Raw genomic sequence first — 20,093 nt, 5'->3', positions numbered from 1 at the left:
AAAGTATATCACTAATGTGATCCAAACTTCCAATTATAAACTATTTCTCAACTAGATATGACAATTACATATTTTAGAATTGTTAAATTATAAAAATGTTCTCATACAAATATTTCAGCTATATATATTAAGCTTATGCTTCTGCTGCCTGAACAGGTAAGGGAAAATTACACATCATAGCATTTCTTATTGCCATTAAATACCTCTAAAAATGTTTTCTTACATTCTAGTATAAAGAGACCTTTCTTGGGTAGAATAAATACCTAAGATCTGTAGTCATGCTCAACACATTTCTCTTCAATAAATTTGAAATAAAACATAAAAGACAAAAAGACATGGAGACATGAAAGTTTGAGGTTTAGGGATTCAAATAGTGTATTGATGACAATTTAAAAAGTTGACAGAGGCATTTTGTTACCTGGCACCACCACTTTATAGATTTTTCTGAAAATGTAGTGGCAAAATCTCAGTATTTTTATAATCTTCATACTGTGATTGACATGAGGATGTGAGTTAGAGACTACAGGGACCATAATTAACCAGGTATCTGGACACCACAGTCGGAAATCTATTGCTACCTTTGCATCAAGACCAGGCTGTCCATAGACTGCTCCCAGTCAATGACTGAGTGCAGCAGGGTGCAAAGGCAGAGCCATCATCAGGAGCTGAGGGACTCCTTGATGCTTGTCTCAGTGCTCCCTGTAGCCTTGCACTGAGGCAATCTGAAATGCTTTCTTTCCTCTTTCCAATTCAGCTCTCTCTTATTCTCTCTCACAGGTATTTCTTCTAATAGAATCCTTTCACATTTAGTTTAACTCCCTTTTGGTGTCTGCTTCTCTGATGACACAGACTAACAAACATATAATCAATGAAATAATTTTCATCTTTGCATGTCTACATGGCTTAAATCCATCTCTCTCATTTTTGTAGTATCTTCTAATTATAAAAGTAACACATGTTTATTAGAAAAAAATACCCCCAAAACCCACCCCACATTCATGTTCCACTTTTTTCTGGTCCTGAGAAATCAATAATAGAAGAAAAAACATATTGTCACAAAAATTTGTCCTATCCTAGCATGCCTGGGAACCACGTTTGAAAATCCATTTTCACAAGTTATTGGAAAAGTAAACTCATACATTCATGCTATGCAGCTGTGAAAAATGAAAATTCAGTTGTATTTCATACAGGGAAAAATATTTATGTGTCATTATTAAATTCATACATGCAAACAGAGAAAAATTATGAATGGATTCATACTAAAATGCTAATTTGACATTTGGGGTAGCTATTTTGACATTTTGGATGCTTTTCTTTTTAATTTTTTCTTCTCTTTTGTTTGAATAATAAAAGGGGGAATATTTCTTTGCCATCCAAGTATCAAGAATTTCTTGGAGGGTACTGATATTAAGACAGATACCCTATCCGAGGTACTCCACTGATCTGAGAATACAATACTACTTGCTTATCAGTTAAGTCACAAAGGTGACAACTAAAATTTTTGGTTGGCATGTCTATCAGTATAACATAATATATCTTTCAGTATAAAATACATTTTTCAAAAAGTATTTTCCATTAAGAAATGTGGTCAGTATTAGTATACATCAGATTATAACCTGAAGCAGAAATTTGTTCTCTTGTTTCTATTGTGATAAATGAGTATTCCCTCTAGTAGCACAGTTTTATGTTACCAAAAAGCTACTGCACTTTGGTTTGCTAAAGTAAAGTTGAGTAACTCTGGGGCACCAGACCTTTCTCTAGCTACATGTGCAACATCAACCAAGTTCTCAAAGCCTTACTTCAGCAAGTTAGATGATGACTTCTAAAGTCCCATTCAACTTTTTTATTCCATGCTTCCAAATAAACTTTTTGCTTCTTGAATTGGTGATAACAGCAGGTAGAGACTTGTGGTAAAATGTTCCCTTCTTTTTTATTCAGGAACTGGTTCCACTAAGCAGAATTACCCTTGAGCTAGCTCAAGTAAAAGAATTTTATTCTAAGCTTACAGTGGACAATCTTATAAGCATCCAATGCCAGAAACCAAAAGTGTGATTAGACTGCATTTGTTTAGAACTGGAAAATAAGAAACTAAGGTTATTTATTTAAGTTCTCATGTATCTTAAAATAAAGCTGGCAAGAGAAAAAATGTATTGGCTCTTTTGTTAAATCCTTATTCTTTGGTTTCTCTAGCTGATAAGTTATATTAAATTTGATTCATTAAACAAAGTGAGGAAGTTGCATAGGTTTTCCTCAGAAGTCAACAAATTTATCTATCTATCATCCATCTATCTATATCTATCTAGCATCTATCTATCATCTATCTATCTATCTATCATCTATCTATCTATCTATCTATCATCTATCTATCTATCTATCTATCATCTATCTATCTATCTATCTATCTATCATCTATCTATCTATCATCTATCATCATCTATCTATCATCTATCTATCTATCATCTATCTATCTATCTATCATCTATCTATCTATCTATCTATCTATCTATCATCTATCTATCTATCTATCTATCATCTATCTATCTATCTATCATCTATCTATCTATCTATCTATCTATCTATCTATCATCTATCTATCTATCATCTATCATCATCTATCTATCATCTATCTATCTATCATCTATCTATCTATCTATCTATCTATCTATCATCTATCTATCATCATCTATCATCATCTATCATCTATCTATCTATCATCTATCATCTATCTATCTATCATCATCTATCATCTATCATCTATCTATCTATCTATCTATCATCTATCTATCTATCTATCATCTATCTATCTATCTATCTATCTATCTATCTATCTATCTATCTATCATCTATCTATCTATCTATCATCTATCTATCTATATCTATCTATCTATCATCTATCTATCTATCTATCTATCTATCTATCTATCTATCTATCATCTATCATCTATCTATCTATCATCATCTATCATCTATCTATCTATCTATCTATCATCTATCTATCTATCATCTATCTATCTATCTATCTATCTATCTATCTATCTATCTATCTATCATCTATCTATCTATCTATCTATCTATCATCTATCTATCTATCTATCATCTATCTATCTATCATCTATCTATATCTATCTATCTATCTATCTATCATCATCATCATCTATCTATCTATCATCTATCTATCATCTATCTATCTATCTATCTATCATCTATCTATCTATCTATCTATCTATCTATCTATCTATCTATCATCATCATCTATCTATCTATCATCATCTATCTATCATCATCTATCATCTATCTATCATCTATCTATCTATCATCTATCTATCTATCATCTATCTAATCATCTATTATCTATCTATCTAATCTATCATTTATCATCAATCATCTTTCTACTTACCTACCTACCTACTATATTCACTTTGACGTGCTCAGTAATTCATTTCCCAGCTGCCTAAGGTTGGGAGTGTTGAGAATAATTCTCATTTCAGAGATAGAACCTCAAATTTCCTCTCCATATATTTATATTTACCTCCTTTCACATGTATTTAGGTGGAGAAATATTTAAGTGAGAAAAATAAACTTTTGGCTCTCACACAAAAGGCCAATCCCACATTTGTTATATTGTGGGCTATGTTCATTTTCAACTTTTTCACATAAACAAACAGTGGATTGTTAATCTTTTATCAATTAATCAAACTGAAAAATGTACCTGATTAAATTTTTGTGTAATAATCAGTATATGATTTAAACATTCAAAGTAATCAGTATTTAAATTTGTAAAGTCATATCCAAACTCTTTTTACTTTCTTTTGCACTAAAAAAAAAAAGGTTTTACATAAGCATTTTTTTCTCCTTTTCCATAGAGAGTTTCATTTCTAACTCCTCTCCCCCAAAGAATTCCTAGTATGTTGAGAAAGTAAACTAGGTTAGCAATGCCTTTTAATGGCCTTTCCTAGGTTTCTTTAGTTTGGATGCTATGCTAAACACCAATCTGGCTTCCTTAAGGGACAAAGAGGTTTGGCTTTTATACAGCAGAAACACAAACCGAGTATTTTGATACCCTTGTGTGGGTTGTCTATTGGATGGATTCCTTTAATTTTGTTGCCCTGGGGTAACAGTGCAGGCAAAGTTATGCTTTTGGGAGGAGGTTGCCTGTCTTATTCTTCCACTCTCCCCTGGCTTACCTATACACTTCACTTCTGTGTCCCCATGGCTACAGGGATGAAATAAAATTATTTATTGAATTATCTTGTGTGACTGCGAAGTGTACCTTACCCATTATCTGAGAAGCAAGGACAATGGTACATCTAAATGAAATTTAATTCTCAATAGTTCTGATTGTTCTTTTACATTCCTGAGTAGTGGATGGACAAGTGGCTGGATCCACCTTTTCCAGGTGCAGAGTTGCTATGTGGCAGTAGTGTCATAGCAGGCTGCCAACCAGTGGTTTTGGATCCTGACCCTCTCACCTCAGGCTGATGCCTATTGTAGTCACCTGCAACCAGCAGAGAGACTTGGCCTCAGGATACCTAGGATGTCCTGGGAAGTGACACAAGCACCACACCCACAGGTGTAAAATACTTGAAGCTGACTAGCAGGTACCTCAATCATAACAACAAAAAGAACTCTGTTTCTGGTGCTACTTAAAGGGTACTAATGAGAAGCATCATGAGTGTAGAATCAAAGCCTCTCCACCATGGCATGGTAACCAGGAAACAAGGATCCAAAAGTTGTTTGGCTGCCTTTCCTTTTTATTTATTTATCATCATCATTATTATTTTATTTTCTAGAGTTTATAGCTAAAAACAGAGCAGAAAGGCTTTTTTGTAAAAAACAACAAAAAACAACACAAAACCTCATTACAATTTTCCATACCTTACTTTTCTAGATTGCTCAAAAGTCCGTTCATCACAAAAAATCTTCCACAAACAATAAACACATAAAGATCTTTTAAACATTCATTACTCTTGCTTTCCTCCTTAGAAGCATATTTTTAATCACATTTTTTAAAAATTGCTAAGATTCTAACAACAGAAGTCAAACTGAAATAATTAGGTGCTGTATTGCAATATGGCATTTATTTTACAATGCACACACTAGGTCAAATTGAAAGAACAAAAGCATATTTCCCTATCTGGAGCTCTCATAGAGTATGCACACAGGCTACTCTGAACATGAAACAGTTTTTGACCAGTTTTTTTTGGACCAGCTTTCATATACCTTCCATACCAACGGGCATACCTACCACTATGCTTGCAGTGGCTTAAAAAGAAAAATTGAAGCATATCATTAAGAAAAATGCTGCAAAATGTGTCTATGAAGAGTACTGTAGTTGTTGAGACAAGGGGTGTGTCGCCTTCCACAGGCTGTTTGGGCAATGCCTGTCCCCATCCTGAGAGGAAGTCTCCGTTTTGAAAAGCAGTTAGCTCATACTCTTTTTGAGTTTGTTCTCTTTGGGGCACTCCTTGCTTTCATGTTCTTCTTGGGGATGGCTGGTTTGGGAGCAGGTGACTTTCCCTTTGGTTTTGGAGGATTACTACGACCGGTGCGCCCGGCTGTTCGCTTCTTATCCTGCATTGTTCTCTGCTGTTCCTGCAGCCTCTCTTCCCACTGCTGGAAGGCAATTTGTAAACATGACTGTCAAATAATCTCACCCCTTTATGCTATTAAACTAATATCAGAACTAATGAAATGTTTTCTACTGTTACGTAGTAATCATGACAATAGTTATAATGACTACCCCCCATTGTTGAGCACTTAGCATGCACCAGAGACTTGGGAAAGTCCTGAATATATGATGAAGTTCTGACATGCATTTATTTCATTGAAATTCACAACAGCCCTTTTAGGTGGACACCATTGTCATGACCAGGAACAAGCACACCAAGGTTACGTGCAGAAGGCCACACAACTGATAAGTATCAAAGCTGGAATTCAAATTCACCAGTCTGACTCCAGAGCCCAAGGCCCTAAGTTATGCAACTTTTCCCATTGGCCCTCTAATGCAATATTCCTACACAGCAAAGTCTTCTAAAAAGGGTTGACATGGTTAAAAGCAGAAATTTATCCAGCCTCACTGAAAATCACGGGCCTCTTTCTATACTTAAGGATTCACTTAATAATCTTACATCCAATAGAAGACAGAAGCACCACCTACATCTAGTAATCCACTCGTGTTAGCTATCCAGAACTGATGGGAAATGCATCATTCTGGATAGTCAAGTTTCCTTCACAGAAAAGGACTTACTATTTATAACATAAATACTATTTATTTAAACAGGTGCATATAAGAAAAAAAATTGAAAAGTGGTTCCACTTAAATAGACATTGCTTTTTATTATAATACACATGCCCCTACTTTGTTAGAGTTTGAGCACCACCATACAGCATACATTCTCCTAGGCACAAGAAACACAATTAAATAAAAAACACTGTCCTCACCCTCCTAAGGTGTCCTAAAATAATAAACTTTTTGCTGTATGTTGCTATTGTATGGTGATTTAAAAAAAATACTTACTGAAGTATATTGTAATATTTGTTGCAAAAGTAAATGGTCCCAACAGCTGATTCTTGAAAGCTTTCTTTCCCTTTAGGTCCTTGTGGTGGACTTACCTTCTACATTGGTGCTTCTAATCTACTGCAGTCTTGGAAACCAGATAACTAATTCTACCAGAATTTTCTGTCTAGTAAGACTAAGGTGTACTCCTGAGTAACTCATGATATTTCGCTCAGATATAACAGTAGTATTTGGTTCTTTTATTCAGAAATGCACTGAATAGGAGAGACTGTGTTACATAAGTCAGTATTAATATACACTCTCCCCTTAACCAAGTGTTTTATTCATGCAAAAAAAAAAAAAAAAGAGAGAGAGAGAGAGAAAGAAATCATAAGCAGTAGCAATGCCTTTGTGAACCTTAAAACACAAATTCTCCTGAATATATTTTAACGTATTTTCAGGAGAGGAGATACTTTAAAATTTTCAAACCAAGGAGGTTATTTCTTTAGTTCTAGTATGACTTTACATGTCTGGGGAAAAAATTACTCTAACTCCTCTAATTGAATTACCAATATTTCTATGATATTACCATTAAAATCATGGATAGTACAAAATACAAAATAATTACTTTTGTATATGAGTTACTTTGACAAAAGTCTTAAAATTATTTTAAGTACAGGAAAAAAGATTATGCTTTGTACTGTGATAGGATGAGTTTTAGAACTAGGTATTCACACCCCTACATGTATATGTCTGTTTTAATCCCTCTGGATATAAATTCTGTTCAAGTACCTGACTGCTAAAACAATTACATGTAATACAATAAAGAAACCAAAAACCTAATTTAATCTGGAAATAACCAGTAAGTCAGTATTGAATACAACCAATTTGTCTTTGAAGTTGAAGAGAGATTTATGATAAAAATTCCAAGTGAAAATAGCTATACTCATATCTACCTATCCAAAAGAATTGGAAGAATTTCCAAATTCTACAGAATTTCTTTACATGCACTTAAATCCATATTCCTAGTATTGTTCATTATACTTACTATGGATCTTTTATTAAGCTGGTCTCTCCATTTTTCAACTAAACAATTTTCAAGAAGCATCATCCTGAAAAAGAAAAATTTATCTTCATAAGCAATTTCTGATTATGAAAGCAAAAAGTTTTAAAATACCAAAAATTAAAAAACAAAACAAAATTCTTCAATAACCTCACAATACACCATTTATATTTTGTTGATATATCCTTTCATTCTTCCTTGTACATATATATATTTTATATCATACTGTGTATTTAGATCATATTGTACACCTTCTCATTGTATTATACAAGTTGGGGCAAAGTAGGTTTACAACGGTTTATATGGAAAATAATACAATAATTAATAAATAATTTACAGTTATAAACTCTGTTTTGTGTACTCACAACTGTAAACCTACTTTTGCCCACTGTGTATGTGTTTTCTGACATAATTAGAATTCAAAAATATAACTTTAATAACCAAATAATATTACAACTATGAGTATCTATAATATATTATATATATATATATATGTTTTCAATGCATAGTCCCAAATTGTTTTCAAAATGATTGAATTTTCATTCAATTCACTAACATTAAGACTAGGTAAATATTGAATCTTGCTTTTATTTGGATTGGAGAATTAAGGAAATAACTTTCTTTAATGTTTTATTTATTCTTTTAATTTCTTTTGGATATTGTCTCTATAGATTTATGTGCACATTGCCCAGCCAGCGTGGCTCAATGACTGATTCAGGCGATAGGGGTTCAATTCCCTATTAGGGCACATGCCCAGGCTGCGGGCTCAATCCCTAGTCAGGGGTGTGCAGGAGGCAGCCGACCAATGACTCTCACTAATCATTGATGTTTCTCTCTCTCTCTCTCTCTCTCTCCCTCTCCCTTCCTCTTTCTGAAATCAATAAAGACGTATTTAAAAAATTATAGATTTATGTACACATATATCTATGTTGCAGGCTTAATGTTTTAAATATTAATTTACATGAACTCTTTAGAGAGTAAGGTTGCTATTCCTTTGCCATACCTGTTGTATTTCCATAGTTTTTATTTGCCTTTTTATTTTTATTTGTGATTTATATGTACAGGTTAGTATGTGGTCAAACACGTGTAGTGACATTTTCCCTTGTAATTTCTTACATTACTTTTATGTTTACAAAGTATTTTGCCATTCAGATCTCGTACATTTATTTACCTAATTTTATCCTCTTTAAGGTTTTAAAATACACTGCTGGTGGGAATGCGGACTGGCACAGCCATTATGGAAAACAGGATGGAGGTTCCTCAAAAAATTAAAAATGTAACCGCGATTTGACCCAGTGATTCCACTCTTAGGAATATATCCTAAGAATCCTGAAACACTAATCAGAAACAATCTATGCACCCCTATGTTCATAGCAGCACAGTTTACAATAGTTAAGATCTGGGAACAGCCCAAGTGCACATCAGTAAGTCAGTAGATAAAAAAGCTGTGGGACATTTACACCATGGAATACTACGCAGCTGTAAAAATGAAGGATCTCTTACCCTTTGAGACAACATGGAGGGACCTGGAGAGTATCATGCTAAGTGAAATAAGCCAGTCAGAGAAAGACAAGTATCACATGATCTCACTTATATGTGGAATATAATGAACAAAATAAACTGATGAACAAAATAGATCCTGAGACATGGAAGCATGGAACAGACTGAGGGATCTCAGTGGGAAGGGAGGGTGAAGAGAGACTAATTGAAGAACTTATATGCATATATGCAGTACCCATGGGTATAGACAATGTGAGGTGAAGACCTGGGGAGGGAGTAGGAGCTGGATATAGTTGGTCAATGTGGGGAAAAAAGGGACATCTATAATACTTTAAACAACAAACATGAATTTTAAAAATTTATCTTTTATCCATTTGAAATATACTTTAGAGTATAAAGTAAAAATATGTAGTATTTTTTCCAAATAAAAATATTTGCCACTTTCAACTAAATAATATTTTTATTTCCTATTGATTTGCCATATTTCTTACATAATATGTTTTCTTATGCACTGGAATCTATTTCAAAACTCTTTCTTCTGCTTTATTTATCTTTATACCAATTCTTGTACCATATTATTTTAACAAATGTAACATTATACCACTTTGAATGTCTCATTGAGCAGATTTCCTCTCATCCCTCTTATTTTCAAAATAATATGCCTTTACTAGTTTATTCTTCCAAAATGATCATTAGCATCATTTGTGAATACATAAAGTCCAATCATCACAAAATTTTTACTGGGATTTTGATCAGAATTGCATTAAATTTACAAACTAACTTGGGAAAGATGATGTGAAAACACTTATTTAATTCATTTATAATCCATTCACCTGTCTAAATAGAATCTAATGGCTAGCAACATGGTAAATCTCCAGAGCTGTGCTTAATACTGTAGTAGATACAAACACCATGCAAGAGATAAGCTCTGAAATATTCATTCAACATTCATTCATTCATTCATTCATTCAGCTTCTTTAGAGAGACAAGATAAAAGTAAAACAGCCTTAAAACCAAGTACACAAAGTGCTATATGTGGTTTGAGGAAGATGCCCAAGTACTGATAGAGTACAGATAAGATAGTTTTCAAGTGAGGTAAATTTCAGATTTTTGTTTTCCAGAAATAGAGTCTTGAGCTATATCTAGAAGAAGCAAACAGGTAAGCATTAATGACAGAGAATCAAGGAGAAGACTTGTTATGTAAAAATGAATAATTTTGCTGGAGAAGTATATTGCAGCAAGTTTCAGGCTCATCCTGGAATGTTTGATTTTTGTGTTATAAGAAATATATTGATATATAAAAAAGGTGTTGAGGAAAGAGATGTGGGAGACACACTTTCAGCTGGAGATATGAGTATATGTGTGTGTGTGTATGTGTGTGTAAAAATTATAAACTAAGTGTATGTAAGGGAAAAGTGTGGAACTATATCTCAAATGGCCATCTTTACTTGATATGTAAGTTATTAAAGAGACCTTAAATATTCATTGAGCCAGTGTTGCTCAGTGGTTGAGCATCAACCCATGAACCAGGAGGTTACCGTTCCATTCCTGGTCAGGGCACATGCCAGAGTTGTGGGCTTGATCCCCAGTAGGGGGCATGCAGGAGGCAGCTGATCAATGATTCACTCTCATCATTGATGTTTCTATCTCTCTCTCCCTTTCCCCTCCTCTCTAAAATCAATAAAAACATATTTTTTTTTAAAAAATTCAGTATTTGCCCCAGTAAGATTGATTTGAATGATTTGAAATGAATTGGTTTTACTCAAGGTAATTTATCTGCCTATACATTTTTAAATCATCTGATAAATTCTGAAATTTATTTTTAAATATTCTATTGAAATACTTATATTTCTATTTTTTTTAATTCTATGAAGAATTAATTGATACTTATGATATTCCAAGAAAGGCATCTATTAAAATTGCTTTTTAAAAAAGCTGGTGCCATATTTTTTAACCATGACTACTAAATGAGACTGATGTTTTCGTAAGCCACGTGCAGTTTCTTCTACCCCTCTGTGCCTACCGTGAGCGCCACTCATAACACATGATGAGAACGTCTTGATGGGGCAGGATGTGAGGACACTGGCAGGAAGCATTCGTAATGAGTGGGACTTGAGTTCGAGGGATCGGTGATGAGGACTTGAAGATCTCTTTCACATCCACCACTGTTGTTACTTCATTACAGCCACTCCTCTGTACAGCTTTTATTTTGGCATGGATGACTGCAATTTAAAAATTGATTTAAGTGTTGTTGAAGTCTTTGGAGAAAAATAGGGATGCTGTATTCATGCCAATTCCTGAACCTCTTTTAAAGAATTACTCCTGTAATTATGGTCATGTCCAAGTTGCCCAAATGCAGACAAAAAGCCCACAATCACATGCTAAATATAAGGCCGCCCATATTGTCAACATTGTCTTAAAAGACCTGAATCATGTTTCAAGATGTAAAAGTAAATTAACAAGCAGGCTTAGTCTGGGTTCTGCCTTTGGATCAGTGACTAGGTAGGGTTTGATTAGAGAGCGCCATAGATCCTTCTCAGCTCTAAAATTCTATAGTTCTAAAATTAGGTGGTTTTTTTGTTTTGTTTTGTTTTTTTGTTGCTAAAAACATATCAGGAAATTTAGTTACAGAGACTGTCAATAAAAATTTCATAGAAACAAATATTTGTTTATACTCTGCCTTGTGATGATTTGAAGTGGGTATCATATATTCTCAGAATCAGAAACCACCTTAAAGTTTGTATGCTTCAGTTATCCATCTGAGGCTTCAACTTCCTCTGTTCCAGAAGTCATTAGAGTCATAACATTTTAGACTGCGAGGAGTCTCTGAAGATCACTGTTCTCAATCCTTTAATTTCCCACACTATCAATGCACAGTCTGTGGTGAATAGAGGTAGAACTATTATTACAGATGGTTGTTTATGTTACTGTGCCTGATCACACTTTAAATTCTGGCTCTTTTGATCTCTTGCTATTAGTGCCTGCCATACAGTTGTAATCAGCCTAGTATGGATCTGTTTTGGAAGCTGGTTTACAAAGAAGCCAAAAGATTTAAATAGAAATGGTTTCATCATCAAAGTAGTTATGAGGCCATGACACCCAGAGAACAGTATGAAAGTAAAACTCAGATGACAGACTAAGTAGCTCAGATTAAGACAACATATCTACATAGAATGGGTTTTAAAAACACAACAAAAACCTACTAGAAAAGAAAGTGTACTTTTTGTTATTGTTTCAATTACCCACATTAGTTATATAACAAATCTGGCAACCTAAAAAAAATAAATTATTTTTTCAGACTTTTATATTGCCATGATCATCTTACTTTCATATGATTTCATGTGTATATAATATAAAGATTATCATGATATAAAATATCAGTTTGAATACAGAAAACTAAGTTAGCAAATAAAATGAACATTTTTTCCTAAAAGTTTTTGTTATTTCAGCAGAAATAATTTAAGAAATTCAAAGAAACATAAAATAACTCTAGTAGGTATTTTAAAAATAATATTTTTAATTAAATTTACTTTCAAGTGATGATAGCAGAATTAAATTGACTTAAAACATTCAAAATAGAATGAATGACTTATTCTTTGAAGAAAGTGCTGTTTTTTTCAAATGAGAAGAGGGCATTTAAGGTATGTCAATAATTATAGCCATAGGGTCCTGTGATTAACATATTCCTACAGCTTCTTTAAGATGTTAAATATTCATAATTATTTATAAGTAAAAAGATACATGGGCAGATCTTAATTCTGGGCTTATGGGTTTCAGATAACCAAATCATGGATCACTCACTCGTCCTTCTTACAGCAATGAAATCTTATGAAAAGAACAAGTGAGGTGTGCTGTTCTGGCTGAGCAGGACCTCTCACCAAGACAAATAGGATCATGATGTCAAACTGAGTCACATCACTGTTTTCACCTGAGTAATTTACTTTGTATTTACTTGATTTACACAGAAAAGCAAGAAGTTTTACAGTTGTTATTATGCCATTTGAAACCTACACAGTTAACTAGAAAAATCACCAAAACGCTTCTCCTTTTTTTTTAATCCTCACCTGAGGATATTTTTTCCATTGCTTTTGAGAGAGAGTGGGAGGGGGAGAGAGAGAGAAACATTGATGTGAGAGAGACACATTGATTGGTTGCCTCCCGCACTTGCCCTGACTGGAGCCGAGAATCAAGCCTGCAACTGAGATATGTGCCCTTGGCCAGAATGAAACCCTGGACCCTTCAGTCCACAGGCCGATGCTCTAACCACTGAGTAAAACCTGCTGGGGTACCAATCTCATCTTTACTTTATGACTAGTAGACCTGGCTTTAGAATGTGCCAAGTTCCAAAGTTAATGGTCTCACTAGATGACTTACCATAACTGTAATTTTTGCTCAGATATGTTGCCAGAGTTGGCTTCACTTTTTTACACTTGCACCGGTCTAAAGAAGAGAAGAGAGAGACAAATTGTTGGAAAAAGACTCAGAGAAGTCATTCTGGGGAGAAAAAAACTGAGCCTTGAGGGCAAAGAACTCACCCGGGCTTAGGTGTTTACAGTCGACATCAAGAGGCCTTTCCTGTACCATCATATCTGGTGTGATATCTATCCACTTAGCATCTGAAACACACACAGGGTCACATGGGTGTGGTCAGTGATTTGGCCTGTTCACCCAGCTGGAATAAGGAACCATCTGGAGACATAAACTAATACAGCATCACAAAAAACAAAAAACAAACAAACAAAAAAAACACCAAAAAACTAAATAGTGAAAATGGCATGCAATTGTCGACTACTTCTTTCACATAGACATCCCTGGGTTTAGGAAAGACTTTCAGGTGAAACTGCTTATCCATCACAAATTGATGTGAACACACATCCATTTAACCTTTCTGATAGTCACAGCCAGCCTGGACAAATCAAGCCATTCCTTTTCAAATCCATTTTAAAATGTTGATCTCACTAGTTGCCAGCTTCCACTAATAAAAATAACCAGAGTATTTCCAAATCTCCACATTACATTTTGCAGTACAGAAACAGTCCACTGCTACACAATCCAAAACAAGCATAACCCTCTATCATTTGTATAATTTAAGAAGAAATCGTTTTTTTCTAAAACTGAATTAGAGAGGAGTTTCCATTTCCCCCTTCACTTTACTTCTCTTCCTTCATGCTTTGGTTAATGCTCTGAGGTATGCATAACTTCAGACACTACACCATAATCTCTTTAAATGTGCAGCAGTCTGGGTCAGGGATAAAAGAATGCAAAAATATTCCTAGGTTTCACTTCAACAAGTGGATTTAAACTTGCTCCTTCTTCCTAGAGAAACAACAAAATGACCAAAAACAAAGGAAGGAAGTAGAAAATGAGATCCAGTTAACTAAGATGCCACAGATGTTGGCTCCTGGTTAAAGACCATGAAACAGACATCACGGTGACTAAGTTTGCAAGCTGCGCTCCTGATAGGGCGTGATAACTGAACATGATTTTTCAGAAACAGCTTTCAAGAGCTAACATCAAATGGAGAATCCTGGTGGGATTACTTTAAAGATTAAGTGATACCTGTAAGGTGCTTAACGCTGGCTCAGACCCACCGTAAGACCCATGTACCCTTTTACTGCTGCTACTATTACTATTCTGTTATTACTGTGAAGGAAACCATGCCCAACGGCTCTTTGTAAGCAAAATCTTTCCCCCGCCCCCTTAATGTGACATGGCGTTCTTCATCTCCTGAAATTCCTGTAGAAAAATCAGACTCTTCTAGAAGTCACTTCCCGCAGAAGTGGGGCTGGGGGTGGCGGTGGGGGTGGGGTGGGAGCTGACCGACCCCTGCGGGCAGCGGTAGGTGTGGCAGCAAGGTTCCCACTCGGCGGCGACAGCCAAGGGTGGCTCCTCATCCCCCTCAGTCCTTCCCCGGGCCTCACCCTCTGGGAGGTCAGTGACGATGGCTTCGGGCGAGATACACACGCCTCGGTCGTAGACGGGCAGGTCGTCGCAGGCCAGGCTCTCGGGCCAGCTGTGGTTGTACATCTTCATGAGGGGCTCGCAGTCGTCGCGCGCGCGCTGGCACACCGACTTACAGGGCTTGATGGGGTCGTGCAGGAACTCCAGGGTGCAGATGGGCGCGTACATGGCGCAGAGGAAGAAGCGCAGCACGGCGCTACAGTTCACGTCCACCAGCTCTTCGTACTGTTCGATAGCCAGGATGGCGTTCTCCTGCGTGCTGTGATGCAGGTGGTTGGGCATCCGAGTGATGTTCCAGGGCATGTGCCCACACATGGGGATGCGCACCGCCTCGCAAGGGGCGCCGCGGACACCCAGCGCCAGGCGCAGCCAGAGGCACAGCGCCGCCAGGCTGGAGAGGAGCATGGTCCTGGGTCCTCCTGCGCCGCGACCCCGACAGGCGGAAAGGGCCCTTCTCTTCCCGCCACCCCCCTATTCTTTCTCTCTCCCCTCTCCGAGGAGGAAGTCCTTTAGGGCACAGAACCCCCCAACTCCCTTCGGCAGCAATTTGGGGCCACTGGGGCTGGCTGGAGATGTCCGCCGTCTGGTGCACAGTGCACGAGCAGAGCCAGCCTTCAGCCTCTGGGGCGCGAACCCGCACTGGCAGCTCCAGCCCCCGACCCGGCAGCTCCGAGCGCAGCCAGTCACGGCCATTGCGGGACCCTATTTATCCCGATACGTCCCCTGACGTGGGCTCGGAATGCTCCCTTGGCAGCCGCGAGCGCGTCTCGGGCTCCCCCTCCGCCGCTCCACCCCCAGCCCTCTCTTTGCAGAAGCGGTGACATCACCTCCTCCTGGCCGCAGCCCTGGACTGGAATCCGACATTCCCCCAAAGTCCCTCCTTTTTGATCTGGCCAATCCTTTCTCTTAGGACCAAGAAAAAGAGCCTCTGGCTGTCGTTTTGGATACCGGATCCAAGAAGGTGCAGGAGGGGATTTTAAGAGAGAAAGAGAAGCTCTTTTGAGTCAAAGCTGAACTTTGCGCCTTCTGCCTTAGAGGTTCCCCAGGAACACAGTTGGAAGGAAATGGGAACATCTACTGTCCTTTAATTCTGAAAAAAATACTTGGTTTCTCCAGTAGGGGGCATGAGAAGCCCTGAGTAGTGAGATGGATGTTTGGGACTGGAGAGCGCGGTAATAATCACTGTTGGAAAAGAATGCGCAGGTTATGGAAACAAACTGCCCCACTTCTCCTCACATTGTATGGAGTTTGTTTTGTTGTTACTATAGTGTCTAATAGACATTAGTCTGGGCTCAAGTTTTTCCAGAGTGGCATTTGGTCTGTACCTGCTCCAGAAACAAAACTACCTGAAGATTCAATAGCATCTTCTAGTTTGAAAAATGTCTTCCACCTACCAACATTTCCCCTTTCTTCTTCTAACTCCCTATTCCTCTCTCCAACATGAATGAAACCCGGGGGTAAACAAAGAAAATTTTGGACACCACAGTCTGAAAGATTCCCCCCCCCCCTTCATGCCAAGTGATTCTAACCCAGCAATCTAAAAATCTTGATTTTTGATGTGCTTGGAAACTGTTGTTTAAATTAAGAAGCTATGTACCATGGAAAGTAAGTATGTATGTTTTGTTTTCTCTTTTCTCTTATTTTTAAGAAGAGATAATAAAACCAACTACCTCTGCTGGCTCAGCTATCCACAGAAAAGGGCAACATTGTACCTGGATTGCTGGTATATGTTATTTTCTTAGGGCATTAGAATATGCAAACATGTTCTCTGAATGTTAATCTTTAAAGACATAGTTTCATTAGAAATCTGAATTTAAGGCAGACAGGTTTTTCTCCCTAAAACAGAACCATCAAATTAGTTTAGTTTTGACTCTGATTGGAACTGAGGACTAAAATAACCCAAGGAACAAAATGGGCTAGGCACAGTGCCAAGTGCTTTAAATATATTATCTTTTGGGGTGGTGGTACATGAATTAGGCACGTAAATTTAAAGGATAAATGAGACAATGCATTTCAGGATTCACCTCAGAAGTGCAGTTCTATTTAGAGGAAGCCCAGGGCATCCAAATACAGCCAGGCCAGGCCAGGGAGGTATTTCAGTTTTCTATAGGACAGATCTCAGCTTCAAAAATGCCAAGCCAGGCTAGCGAGATAGCAAGCAAGGGGTGAGCCCAATGAGATCTCAAGGTATTTCCAGCAGTAAAATCCAATGAGACGAAACCTCCGACTTAGTGAAAAAGATTTTCAACCTGAGTTCCTATGAGGGAAGAAATACAGTTTTGAGAAAGAACTGAACTGCCTACCCTTTTCCTGTGAGTTGGTTGAAGAAAGAAAACTTGGAGAGGGCTCATATGTCTGCAGCCAGTTTGAACCTGCTGCAGTTGTTTAGTCATGCAAGTACCAAGTCACGTTTCAGGTGCTTCCTTGATGTTCTCCATGGCATGTCCTTTAAGAAAGGGTGAGAAGTTATGAGACCTTCTCCATAGAGTTCTTTGCTTACCCCATTAGGTACATTGGCAGTCTGTCCCTAGTGTTTCAGGCTGGGGGGGAGGGGGCAGTGAGGGATTCATCAGGAGATTCTGTCAACCCACCTCCCTCTTCATGGCTGGCTTTAGCATTCAATCCATTAGCCCATACTTGACCCAGATTTGCTAAAAGCTTGTGTAACTAAGGAAGTTGCCTTGGTCATTAGCTTCCCTCTGGTGATTCATTTTCAATCTCAAGTGCCTGCTTCTCTGCTCCTCCTTCAAATGTTTCGACCTCTCTGAAGCTCTTTCCTTAGCCCTCTTTTTACTCTCTACACTCCCTGCTACTCCAGGTTTTCCTGGCTTGGGCACTATGGACATTGAGGCTGGATAATTCTTTATTGGGAGGGAGAGGAGGCTATCCTGTGCATTATGGATAGTAACATCTCCGGCCTCCTACCACTAGATGCCACTGGCAGCTTAGCCCCCACCCCCCTGTAACAATAAAAAACATTTCCAGATACTACCAACTGTCTTCTGGGAGTCAAAATCACCCTGAGTGGAGGACCACTTTTCTACTCTTTGGCTTCAATTACCTAGATGCCAATGGTGCACCATCCAGACCCTTTCCCTTGCTGGTCGCTGGAAGTGCTTATTCAACTGTCCCTGGGCTGTTTCCACCTGTGTATACCACAGTCATCTCAAAATCAACCAATTCTAAATTGAATTTATCTTTTCTAGCTCAGGAATATTGGAATTTCTACTGGCCCAAACCAGAACGCTCTCTGAGTACAAATCCTTCTCCATGGCTCCCAGCTCTGTTCCACCCTCCCTGCATTCCCACTATCGCCACTTTGCCTCTGACAGCTTCTCTCATCTGGATTATGACGGCATCTTTCTCATTCTTCTTCCTGCCTTCTGCCCTACCTGTTATCCACATGACACCTGAGTGAGCGCCCTAAGGTGTGTACACCTGCTGATGCCACTCCTAGCTTTGAATTTATCCATGCCAACCACCCTCAGCACTAATGCCAAATACTTAAAATGGCTTTCAAGGTCCTGAGCGATCTGGCTCCATATTACCCTCTGCCTTATAACTGAACCTCACCATTACACTCATTTTCTTTTGTCCCCATGTCTTTCACCCAGAAATGTTCTTTCCCACTTTTACCTGCCTCACTCCTCCACATCTTTGAGATGTACATCAAATGAAAAGATGCTATAAACTTGGAAAGCAAGTCTTTTTTTTAAAGTTGCTTCTTTTTTCTTGATTCCATATTATAGAGCCCAACATTACATAGACGTAAATCATAAACCCAATGAACTTTGTCCTTGAAAATGCTAAACTCCCAGACCACACCTATCAAGTCTTGTGGTATTGCCACGTGACAGGTGAGGGCAGCACTGTCACTGCGAGTGTGCCACAGAAGCAATGTCCGGAGCCCTCAGGCCAGGGGCAAGGGCTATCCCCTAGTACCCAGGCTCTGCGCTGCGAATGGGAACAGGGGAATGGCTATGATGAGCGATTGGTGTTATTTCTTCAGCAAGACACTCTTTTTTCCACTTTTAGTTTGATGGAAGAAGATGGCAATTTTAGCAAAAGGGGCAAGGCACGTGGGACAAAACAAGCGCAGCGGCACTGCTTTCCTGACCTTGATTTTTGTCCCCTCGTGTGGGCGTTAACCTACTGAACACTTAAATTAGTGGAGAAACATGTCCCTTTTCACCATGCCCCCTTCCCCCCCTTTTAAACCTGAATGCCCTTCAGGATGCTACTGGCACCACTGCCACTGCGTTTCCTGCTGGCAGCAGAGAGCAAGTGAAAACCGAGCGGCAGAGGGCAGGGGCCCGGGCGGGAACGGCTCCTGCGCGATTCACCGCGTCTCCCCCGGCTCCTGGGCCCGGCCCCTGCTCTCGCGCTCCTGGATCGCAGCAACTGTCGAGGCCTTCACGGGCTCACGGCGGCTTCGCCAAGACAGCACTCGGGCACAGCGTGGGCGAGCCAAGAGCGGCGGCCCGCGGCTTAGCGCCCCTGGGGCTGGGGCTGGCCTTCCCGGCGCGGCGGCGCGGCGGACGGCGATGCCAGGGCGCGCTCCCCGCCGGGCTGGGGGGCCCCTGAGCGCCGGGCTGCTGGGCGGTCTGCGGCTCTGGGTGCTGGGCGGCCTCTGCGGCCTAGGGGCGGGAGTGCTGCTAGCAGACACCTGGGGGCCTCCGGGAACCCCACGCCCTTGTCGGGCGCCGCAGCAGTGGGAGGGGCGCCAGGTGCTGTACCGGCAGAGCAGCGGGCGCAACAGCCGCGCCCTGCTCTCCTACGACGGGCTCAACCGGCGCGTGCGGGTGCTGGACGAGAGGAAGGCGCTGGTCCCGTGCAAGAGGTACGCGGGCGGCCGGGGTCGGGCTTCCGGGCCGCCGGGGGGGGGGCTTGCGGCGCCTCCTCTCTACCGAACAGAAACTTTGCGCGGAGGATCGCTGTGGTCGGTAGGGTGTGGGTGGAGGGGCTGAGCCCATCCAGGGCGGCCTGCCCAAGGGCACCAAATGAGACCCAGCGGGGCGGTGGCCGGTAAAAAGGTACCGGGCAGAGCTGGATGGGACCGCCCGGCGCCTTGCC

The 20,093-nt window shown here is 39.3% G+C and overlaps 2 protein-coding genes across 3 annotated transcripts in view; one reads left to right on the top strand and one right to left on the bottom strand.

Annotated features, from left to right (window-relative positions):
* Positions 1-4,736: 4,736 nt before the first annotated feature.
* SFRP4 (secreted frizzled related protein 4) lies at positions 4,737-16,072 on the bottom strand. Its single transcript, XM_081146826.1, has 6 exons — positions 14,981-16,072; positions 13,595-13,675; positions 13,434-13,499; positions 11,083-11,281; positions 7,545-7,608; positions 4,737-5,613 (listed from the first exon to the last, which is right to left on the bottom strand). Exons 1-6 carry the CDS (start codon positions 15,423-15,425, stop codon positions 5,428-5,430), a joined length of 1,041 nt encoding a protein of 346 aa, XP_081002952.1. The 5' UTR covers positions 15,426-16,072; the 3' UTR covers positions 4,737-5,427.
* A 3,236-nt stretch (positions 16,073-19,308) lies between these two features.
* EPDR1 (ependymin related 1) overlaps positions 19,309-20,093 on the top strand; it is a 37,734-nt gene continuing 36,949 nt past the window's right edge. Inside the window, exon 1 of one of the 2 annotated variants that reach the window (XM_081146470.1) lies at positions 19,309-19,860. In XM_081146470.1, coding sequence (XP_081002596.1) covers positions 19,565-19,860 — 296 coding nt within the window. In that variant the 5' untranslated portion in view covers positions 19,309-19,564. The remainder of the gene's footprint in view (positions 19,861-20,093) is intronic. The other variant, XR_013999476.1, reaches the window with a different exon arrangement.

Source organism: Miniopterus schreibersii (assembly GCF_964146895.1).
Source record: "Miniopterus schreibersii genome assembly, chromosome: 9".
NCBI lineage: Eukaryota > Metazoa > Chordata > Mammalia > Chiroptera > Miniopteridae > Miniopterus > Miniopterus schreibersii.
Note: the sequence above shows the minus strand (reverse complement) of the source record. Positions and strands in the feature narration are given on the sequence as shown.